Raw genomic sequence first — 10,352 nt, forward strand, 5'->3', positions numbered from 1 at the left:
CATGCTGCATTTCTTCCCCTTATTAGCAGAAATAACAAGCCTATGTTTAATAATCTGGCCTGCTTGGAAACGTCAACCCTTCCATTTTCCATCTGAATGAATAAATGGAGCTCTCTTACGCTAATCTTGCAGCATGCCAGGGAACCCGTGTCCTCTCTGGGTAGCTCTGTCCTATAAAGCACTGAAGCTCGTAGCATAACAAAACAATTTCCAGGTGCATTTGGCTTTTCGGGAGGTACATGCTGTTGCCTGATAAGGGTGCCTATTGTACTCAGCTTTCCCATTAAGTGCATCACTGCAGATAAAACTTGTTGCAGAAGACACGAGCACAACGATTGCTTGAGAAAGCCGGCTGGAGGAAAACCTGACAGGAAAACAAAACCGTAGGTGCTTGTGCTCGATACTGGCACAAGCAGAAGCTGCGTGGAAAGGGCGGGACAGGGACCAACGTTACACCCCTCTGGGAAAGGAACCATGAGCTTTTGATGACAGACCCGTGTGTCGCGTGAAGTATTTCCTCCCACTTGTCCTCGCCTCACCGTGACTGCAATGCTGTTAGTAGCGCTACTTTCCCCAGGTGGGCTTGCAAGGGAAAAAACGGGCTGGTTTACTTACACAGCTAATATTTACCACAGGAACGCCTTCGCTGGTTTGCCTTTTCCCCTGCTGTTGCTTGACTTATTAATCGTCAAGGCATTAATAGGCACGTGTTGGCCCCCGAGAGCAAGGGCGCGTCGGTGATGGCAAACGCAGGAGGCCGGAGGCCGGCCGGGCCGCAGGGCGCCAGCGCCGGCTCTTCAGGCCGGGAACCCGCCGGCAGACCTCGGGCCACCTTGCCTTCCCTTTCTAAAACTCGGAGAAAGACCGCGCTGCCTAGCCAGATGCTCCGGGCGGGACGAGGCTCGCCTGCCGGAGCCGCAGGGACTTCCCCAGGCTCGGCTCCCGGAGGCCCAGCGCAGCGCCCGGGCCGCGGGACCCGCTCCCGCCGCCCGCGAGCCCCGAACCCGGGTCCCTGGCCCCGAACCCCGGGCCGCGCCGCGCCGCGCCGCGCCGCTCCCCTCAGCGCCGCCCCGCCCCTCGCCCCGCCTTGTCCCCGCGCGGCCGCCGTAGGGCGGCACGTGGGTCTGTCGCGCCGCGTCCGCGCGGTGGCGTCGCTCCGCAGCGCCCGCGTAAGCGGCGGCGGGAGGCGGGAGGCGGGAGGCCGAGGGGGGCGGTGGCGGCCTCTGCCGCCCGTCGGAGCCGCCCGTCGCGGCCTGCGCTCGGGGACGATGCTGCGGCTGCGGTGGGGGCTGAGGGTTGTGAGCTGCGGCCTCTCCGCCCCGGGGAGCGCGGCGTGCGGCGGGCCCTGGCGCCGGCTGCGCAGCGTGCGTACCCGCCGCGCTCCGCCGCTCGCCCTGGGGGGAGGTGGGAGAGGCCGGGTGGGCCGCGGGGGGAGCCGCCCGGGCTCGCCGCCGCCGCCGCCTCCTCCTCCTCGCCTCGCCGGTCTTCGTGGCAGGCCCGCCGGGCCGCGGGGCTGCCGTGCGGGCCAGGCCGTGCAGGCCCTGCTTCCCTTCTCCTTCGGCGGTCGGCGGCTGCCGTGGGGGAGGCGACGCGGCCTAGGAGGGAGCGGGGGGCGGGCGGCCTTCCTGCCTGCAGCTTGTTAAACAGCCCTGGGTGCCCCCCGCTGCTGCTCCGCGGGATGGAGCTGTCGCTTTTTGCCTCAGCTTCTTGCCGAGTCCTCTCTGCTGTCCTGTCCCTTGCAGGTTCTCACAATGGCTGAGGATTTGAGAGCGGCGGTTGCCAGCCCGACGAAGAGACTGAACAGCAGCAGTGAGGTTGTTGAAAGGCTAGAAGAGAACGGACATCAAAATAAAAGGTTGAAGAGAGATGCGGATGAGGAAGACGCGGAGGATCAGAGTAAAAAGTCACCCAAAAGGAAGATTGTGCTGTTGATGGCGTATTCAGGGAAAGGCTACCATGGGATGCAAGTACGTGGTTTGGCAAAACAACGTGGCCAGCTTTTTTTTCTGAAGTCTGTTAAGTTCATAACTGTAGTCATCGTGACTAAGTAGGGAAGCAGTTGCAGCTTGAAAAGCCGGGGCAGGAACAGTGTATGCCTGGATTCAAATGGCTCGGTAGTAACTTGAACAAAAAAAGTCAGTGGTACATCTCTGATACTTGGTGATTCTAGTGAGTCTGCCTTTAGTATAGAGCATCAGCAGAAGATCTCTCAAAAACTGCTGCAGAGAAGACTTGAGGAGACTGAAAGCACGGGCTCTGCAGCTCTGTCAAAACCTGAAGCGCTGTGTAGTGATCCCCTTTTCACCAGTGCTCCAGCTTCTGGTTGAAGCTTTACATTTCAAAGCAGTTGGGCTAAGTTTCTTTTAGGTTAGACCTCAAGTTGTCTCACTACACACAGATTCTGGAGAACTGGGCTGAGTATTTGAATGAAACAAATTTGCATCTATGTTGCCGTCTCTTGTACTTTTAAAAAGATTACCTGTACTTGAAGACATTTTAAATCCTCCTTTTTCTGATGCACTCTAATGGGGTGGCTTGTAGCAGTTTAGAAACAGGAAAACTGTTGCAAGACTTCTATGTTTGCATGTGGAAGAAAAGGGATGTTCCTTTGTTACAGCACCAGCATTCGAGCATCGCCCCAGCACCAGACCTGCCGGTGCAGGGATGGTCTTGCGGCACACAGTATTGGCAGCAAGGGGATGATGTTGCTCCATCTTCTGCTCCTCTCGGCGTACTGCAAGCCTCATACACACTCTTGAGGCGTACTTTAAAAGCTCCACGGGATAATTGCTAAGATTGCAAACAGACAGGGAAGGGAGTCTTTCATGCTTATGCAGCAAAGTAGATTTGTTCAACAACAGTAAACCTTATGCTTGTGGGCACATCCGTGTAAGTGCCTGTCAGCTTTACTGCTCTTGTAATTGAATGGTATGTGTCAAGGGTGTGTGCTTTGCAGCCTTACACACAAGGCTGTGCGTTTCTGTTAAGTTCATCTGTGAGTTGAGTGCAGAAGTCACTGCAGAAAACCCCAGTCTGCGTTACACAACAGCTCAGGTGAACTGAGCAAAAGAACCCAAGCTAATTTTTAGAAAGAGAATTTGCAGAGGCTAGGTTTTGAGCAGCAGCTATGAACTTGCATGCACTGAAACAGCGTTTAATTGGTGCTGTTTCATGCAGTTGAAGGAATCCTCAAAAAACTCCATTGCGGAAGTATTGCACAGTGAAATTAGAAATGATCCTTTACTTGCAATAACAGTCAAAAGTAAATCAGAATGTAGACATTTCATTAACACGCTCTGGTAAAGTATAGTTAGTCTTGTTAGAGAATGGCAGTGCTTTTAGGGCTGTGAAGGGAAGACTTTTAAAGAATTTCACAGCAATGTTTGATTAACAAAATTTTTCAGTTGTCATCTTCAGTTATCCAATTATTACTCTTTTTTCTATTTCTTATTTTTACTATATATCCTCTTTTAGAGAAACGTGGGATCTTCGCAGTTCAAGACAATTGAAGATGACTTAGTATCTGCCCTTGTTCAGTCAGGCTGTATCCCAGAAAACCATGGGGAAGATATGAAGAAAATGTCTTTTCAGCGGTGTGCTCGAACAGATAAGGTACACTGGTTAGGGCCTGTGCTCTCATAAACTTTGGTGTGCCCCTGCTGGTGCTGCGGGGATTGACTGGTAAAGCATTGTCTAGAGTGAGATCCAATAGCAAATACTATTCACAGTGAATGTTGCTTGAAACTTCTCCTTTCATCCACTACTAAACTTAAGAACAAGCAAATATTTAGAAAGCGCAGGATATTGATTAGATGGTGTTTGTAAAGCTGGTGCTTCATACCTAAGCTTTGTGTTTCTGTCACATTCATCTGCTTCAGCCTCCCATCTTGCTGCTGCTGCTCCTCATTGTTGTTGCTGCCTGGTTGTTGCGGCGCTTGAGAGTTTAGCTGCATCTCAGTTGTTTTTAAGCCTGCCACAGTGGGATTCTGAGTCTGAACTGGAGTTCGTGGCTGATCTTATGTATAAGTAATTTCTTTTCAGTTGGTGCTGTACTTAATAGCAGTCAAATAGAGTGAGATGGCATGGAAGGGAGTGCAGTGTTCTGCTATCTAAGACTGCTAAGGTGCTGTATGGCTATACAGCACCAGCAGGTCTTCCAGGAGTACTCCGACTTGGATTTCTGCCTGTGGCCTTGCCTTTGCCTCGCTTCAGCCTGAAATGACCAGTGAGAAAAAGGAATAAACTTGTTCTTCAGCTATTTCAATTCTGCAAGTGCTATCCCAGAGCTTCCAAGGTACATAATTATGTGTTTGTGTGTTTTATGGTTTTTATAGGGTGTGTCTGCAGCTGGACAGATTGTGTCGCTAAAGGTCAGGCTAATAGATGACATCTTAGAAAAGATCAATAACCATCTTCCTTCTCACATCAGAATTCTGGGTAAGGATACTGGAATGGGCAGAGAAAATGTTTTCAAAGAAGAGCTTTTTCCTGCAGAAGGTCTCTCCCTTACCATTATAATTTTACTCATAAGCAGTTTAGTTTTAACATAAATCCGTATGTTTCCCTTAGTTTGAAATTAGGGTCCTATAAAATAAGTCTATCTTTTGATTGTATTTTACTTGAAAAATATTCTTGTTGGTAGGGGTGAGATCACAATCAGGTTTTAACCTACCGATTCAAAAAACTAATGTCACTTTTAAAACAAGGTCTGAAGAGAGTCACTGGAGGATTCAACTCCAAGAACAAATGTGATGCCAGAACCTACTCTTACATGCTGCCAACATTTGCCTTTGCCCATAAAGACCACGATGTGCAAGAAGAGGTTTATCGACTGGACAAAGAGACCCTTGCAAAGGTCAATAAACTGCTTGCGTGCTATAAAGGAACACACAACTTCCACAACTTCACATCTCAGAAGGGACCCAGGGACCCCAGTGCCAAGCGGTACATAATGGAGATGTACTGTGGAGAGCCGTTTGTGAGGGAAAACATGGAATTTGCAGTGATCAGAGTGAAAGGTCAGAGTTTCATGATGCACCAAATAAGGAAGATGATTGGGCTGGTGATAGCTATTGTGAAAGGTTATGCTGCTGAGTCTATCATAGAGCGCAGCTGGGGAGAGGAGAAAGTAGATGTCCCCAAAGCCCCAGGACTTGGGTTGGTCTTGGAAAGAGTACACTTTGAAAAATACAACAGACGTTTTGGAAATGATGGGCTGCATGAGCCACTGGAGTGGACAGAGGAGGAGGAGAAGATTGCTGTTTTCAAAGAGCAGTATATCTATCCTACCATTATCAACACAGAAAGGGAGGAGAAATCCATGGCAAACTGGCTAAACACCCTCTCCATTCATGACTTCAACTCTTCTGCTGTTGGGATGCAAGCTAACAACAAAAATTCAAAGGTAATGATTGAAGCTATTATTTTATCAAATGGAAGCTGTCAAGTTGAAGTGGCTCTTCCCTTAGTAACGTTTTTGTTTTCCGTGAATATGCCGTGGAAGATGACAGTCATCTGGAGTATGAAATGTGTGTTATCTTTTCCGTCTTTGTGCACTTGATGATAGTGGAATGAACTGTACAGAGTGTTATTTTTGCAGGGTTTTGCATGGGGCAGTTGAGGGAGGGAGGGAGGAAGGAATGCTTTAAAGCACAGGCCAATTTGCAGAATCATAAACTGGCAACAGAAATTGTGGACATGTTACCAGCCTTTGCTATTGTGAAGCTGTTTGAGAGACTAGTTTTCAGGTTGACAATTTCTCTTTAAATACCTGCTGGCTTTTTGTATTCTCTGATTTTGGGCTAATTCTCATTTTGTGTAATGCCCTGTTCACTAGATAAGGTTTGGAATCGGGGGAGGGGGGTGTGAAATTTAGGACCAGCTTTTTAAAGTAAATCTGCCATGAGCTCAAAATGGTTCATCAGAACAACTCCTACTGAGTGAAACGGGATATGGCGGAATCTGATTTCTGACAATAGGAACGCTGTCGGCTGTAAGTTGCAATAAAACAAAGGTGTAGAATACGTTTTTAACAAAAAGAAAATTTCAATTTAAGTTAAATGTTTTTTCTGGTTGAGATGTAGAATAGCCTCACAAGAAAAGAGCTGAAAGATGTTTGGGGCATGCTAGAAGGAGGTTGGAAACCACATGAGGAAGCTTGAGTCAAACTCACAAAGTATTTCTTTAAATTGACAACCACTGGAGTGACTTAAAATACAGCAGTGTTTGATTGGACAAGTCCCTGATCAACCCAATCTAACTTTGAAGCAAGCTCTGCTTGAGTGGGGCATTGGACTTGGTGACCTGAAGATACCTTACAGTTCTACATGTAATTCAAATTTTCTTGGTCAGAGGGCTGGCAGATCCTCGAAGGATGAGTGATGGGCAGGGCTAAAACTTCCATGTAGTGCAACTTAGAAGAAAATAATGACCTTTTTTCACTTAATGGAGTCCTTAAAATTAGCTTTATTTTGTGCAGATAATCATCCTGCTCTGAAGAATGTTAGGTTTAATCCTGTCTCTGCCATTTTTTTTTTGAGTATGAGAAAGAGTTTCAGCATATAAAATAAAATTTACAGTCTTGTTGAATAGTACAAGCAAAATACCAGAAATTTCTCAGGGTTATTTTTGTACTTGTGGTAATTGTTTTTCTGAAGTATACTGCTGTATGAGGACATCTGTGACAGGACTTTATGACAAATGCCACATGAGTTTGGTTAAATGGGACCCAAAGAGACCATGTGGTACAGAGTCCTTATCTGACTCAGGGGTCTTGATGATAATGTTGACAGGACTTACTGCTGACAGGTTCAAAATCACTGATGTATTGCTAGTAGGAGGCAGGTCTGCTTGCTTTAGATGAACTTGACCAAATACAGTTTTGGCATCATAGTTAGAACAAGCTGTCTGGAGAAGGATAAATAAAGGATGGTATGACAGACTCCTTTGAGATTTTGCAGGCTGTTGGCACTTCAATAAGCTGTGCTTGCTGTTACAAAGGCAACTGTCTAAGTCTCTCAGAATTTTTTTTTGCAGTAGGATATTAAATTGTCAATGTTAAATTCATGGGATTTGGAGGTTTATATGTTTTCAGCAAGTGGTGGTGAGGAAAAAAAGGAGTAACTACAGGCATATTGTCATGTTAGCCTTTCTTTATAAAATCCTTTGTTGCCAATCATATCAGTCAAAATACTTGCTTCAAAAAATTATGTAAACCTCCCTAATTTATTGCACTGTACTGACTTACTCCTGAAGGAGTGGCTCCCAATTAAGAACTCAGACTTCGGTTTCCTTTCTAAGTTGCTAACATTTGTATTTCCCTAATACTACTTTGTACAACTGGCTTAATTTTTCAACAAGTATTGGTGAGCCCTTGCATATGTCTAATACAGTTTTGATATAAATTCTCTGCAGCAGACAAATAAAATTGTCAAATCTGGCTTTAGACGATGTAGCAAACAGCTTTCGAGGGACTTGCATGAAAAAAGCACTTGTTACCTTGTCTCACCTGCATTTATTTTAAACATCAGCATTTCATGCTATTATCGCACTTTTAAGTTTCCTATATACTGCCAGATGTAATCGTGCAGTTGTAAATATAAATGAGAAGAAATTTCTTCTGCTGGTGAGTAGTCCAATGTACAATTTTTTTTTTCCAAGAAGCATCATTTACCATCACAGAAGGTTGTTACAATAGATGGGTCTAAGACATGAAGTTGGGATCTAGCCCCATTTTCTTATACTTCTGGAGATGTTTAAAGTCAATGTCTCTGATTTAGGTCAGTCTCTAGATGTAAATGAAATACAAACTATTTTCCATTTTACTTTACAGAACAGCAGCGATCTTGAAGGCAGTGATGGTTGTGATGATGATTCCGACTGAGCCAGTAAGTGGCTGGACCTGGGACCCTTACTGCTTGCAGTTCCCTTTGTCTACAAAAAAGTGGCCTTTCTAAATCCAAGAATCCCGTAAAGCAGGGGACTGTGTGCTTGCAGAACAAGAACCGGATGCCCAGGAGAAACTGCATGGGGAAAACAGTGCAGTAGAAAAAGTAAAAGCTTTTTATACCACTGACTGATTGACCTGACTGGTATACTTGAAAATGGCGTAACGAGAAAGCTTTCTAAAAGAATCTTGTAATGCGAGATATCTTAATTGCTATTTGAATAATGTTTTTATTATATGTTTACCTGGAAAATAGTATTTTAAGTATGTATAATCTCTAAAAAAGATGGGGCAAAACATTTTAATACACTCTTTTTTTTATTATTATTATGAAGTTATGACTCCATGAACTTTTATTTTTTTTTTAATTACTACTTTTTTCACCTTTTCTTAACCTGATCTCTAAACACCATTAACCTTTTATTTTCCATGTTGTCTGTGACTTCCCTGGGGAATAACATGAATGGGTTAGGAACTCATTATCATGCTGACACTGTGAATTCTTTTGGCATTGAAACACATTTTCTGTGTTTTCTAAAGCTTTGCAAGTCTAAAAGAAATTATTCCTTACTCAGTGAGAGGTCTTAATTTTGGAACGTGGACTGAACCATATATTTCAAGGTGAGACCTTTTCTTTGGGACATGTCATCCTCCCAGTATTGCCTGCATGCTTGGGCGGACTCGAGAATATACATCTGCAGCTACCTGTGTGATTGGGCCTTTACTGCCTGAGGTGTTGTTTCACACACCTGTAGTTGAGACGTGAGGAGAAGATGTAAATTAATTGTTAGGACTGCAGTTCAACGTGTGCAGCCATGAACGTTCCAGCACTGCCTGTGGTGGATCACTAAATGTGTTGCTGCTGGTTTAGTATTTCTGGTTTTAGTGGAAACTGTCTAGCCATCTGCTAGATTTGGGATTGAATCACTTGGCATGCATGAAAGGAATGGTGCTGCCTTCCTCTGGGCTTTAATCAAGTCTGCATTCACTTTGTATGTGTGAACTCTTAATTCCCAACAAGCTGCTCAGAATAGAGGAATGTGTGCAATGACATGGGAAGCACATGTCTGATGACTGTCTTCCTTTGGTAATCGACTTTAATTTTCTGTGTTTTGGGGTCCTTGCTCTCCTTTCCCCAACTGTGGTTTGACTTCTGGTTCTTGTTTCCAACCCTCTGTGGAGGTGGTGGAAGAAAAACCAAGTAAAGGCAGCAGCCCTCCTGCCCTCCCTGCCTGTACAACACTTTCGGAAGGGGTGGAACAAGACTCTCCAAGCATTCTGGTATTTGTACAAGTGCTTGATCCGCTTCCCTAGCTGGGGTCCGTATGGAGACTTTGTAACGTGGTAGTTACTGAAAATGAGCAGTCAACTCTGCTCCTTCATTCAGTGGTTTCTGGCCAAAGTGTCTAATTTTATGGCTCCTTCTGGAATTGTTTTTTCTTGGTTTTGTTTTTTTCCAGAGCACAGCTCTCCTTTAAAAAAGGATTTGCTTGTTTATTTTATCTGGGTTTTAATTACAGCTTTTTATTTTATTGTGAAGGTCTTGCTCTATTTTATGAGAGCAAGTGTGTAAAAGTGTTCTGGTGAGGGACTCTAGGTAGATTTTCATTTATATCCCTTGCTTGTTCATACTACTGACCTAATCTGCATTAGTCTTCTATCCAAAGCCCTAGCCTTCTATCCCTTTCAATCTGAAAAAAAACCCCTTTATTTACTTAAAATAAAGGCCCCCAAACTGACATGTATCTCAGTTGAAATTAACAAGAACTTCTATTTATGGCCTTTGGAGAAAACAAAATCATAATAAAAGAAGGGATCTTTCTTACCTCTTGGTATGTGCGCTGTTTTATTTCAAGGGGATTATTAATTTGGTATTTCAGCTCCAGTTTCATTGCAGGAGCCGGATAAAAAAAAATTAAAGATACGGAGGTGGTCTGAATTCTAAACCAGGCTCTGGAAGGGTGCAGCACTAAGCGGTGTTACGGGGAAGAAAATAAAAGCTGAGCGCTGCGCAGGACGCAGAAGGCCGCAGCTGTGGGCAGAGGCCCGCGGGGACAGGCGCAGGCTGCAGCAGGGCTACGGCGGGCCCCTTTGACTCCAGAGCCCGGGCAGGCTCTGGGACGCGGCTTGCGAGCCGCCTGAGGGGAAAGGCTCTCTTTCACGGGAGATGGAGGTTCTTTGCTGCTGCCCGAATTTGACTTGACGCCGCCATTCAGGAGGAGGCCTCCCCCCCTCCGCCTCCACCACTGGGGCTTCGCGCATGCGCCGAGGTCGGCGGCTCACGCCCTCTCTGCGGGTGGGGGGGTTATTCCCCCTCCCCTCCCCCCCCAAGGTGAGAGGGGAATGGTATCGCTTAGCGCCCGGCGGGGCGGGGCGAAGGGCGGCTGCCGCCGTGGCCGCGAGGGGG

General features: G+C 46.0%; 1 protein-coding gene across 3 annotated transcripts; it reads left to right on the forward strand.

Moving 5' to 3' along the window:
- Window positions 1-1,150: 1,150 nt before the first annotated feature.
- PUS1 (pseudouridine synthase 1) lies at window positions 1,151-9,770 on the forward strand. 3 transcript variants are annotated; one of them, XM_030025956.2, is made up of 6 exons: window positions 1,151-1,169; window positions 1,743-1,967; window positions 3,475-3,612; window positions 4,335-4,437; window positions 4,707-5,404; window positions 7,832-9,770. In XM_030025956.2, the coding sequence occupies exons 2-6, from the start codon at window positions 1,752-1,754 to the stop codon at window positions 7,880-7,882; spliced, it is 1,206 nt and encodes a 401-aa protein (XP_029881816.1). In that variant the 5' UTR covers window positions 1,151-1,169; window positions 1,743-1,751; the 3' UTR covers window positions 7,883-9,770. The 3 variants fall into 3 exon arrangements, with proteins under 3 accessions (XP_029881816.1, XP_029881815.1, XP_029881817.1); XM_030025955.1 differs by lacking the exon at window positions 1,151-1,169 and adding an exon at window positions 1,176-1,364; XM_030025957.2 differs by lacking the exon at window positions 1,151-1,169 and adding an exon at window positions 1,203-1,282.
- Window positions 9,771-10,352: the final 582 nt, after the last annotated feature.

The sequence above is a fragment of the Aquila chrysaetos genome, chromosome 9, assembly GCF_900496995.4.
Source record: "Aquila chrysaetos chrysaetos chromosome 9, bAquChr1.4, whole genome shotgun sequence".
NCBI lineage: Eukaryota > Metazoa > Chordata > Aves > Accipitriformes > Accipitridae > Aquila > Aquila chrysaetos.

What these genes read in the sequence shown, in the direction of transcription:
- PUS1 (XM_030025955.1), top strand. Translation starts at nt 1,269, where the DNA reads ATGCTGCGGCTGCGGTGGGGGCTGAGGGTTGTGAGCTGCGGCCTCTCC. An exon ending in TTCTCACATCAGAATTCTGG is followed by an intron (nt 4,438 to 4,706) that starts GTAAGGATACTG and finishes TTTTAAAACAAG; the next exon opens with GTCTGAAGAGAGTCACTGGA. An exon ending in CTAACAACAAAAATTCAAAG is followed by an intron (nt 5,405 to 7,831) that starts GTAATGATTGAA and finishes TTTACTTTACAG; the next exon opens with AACAGCAGCGATCTTGAAGG.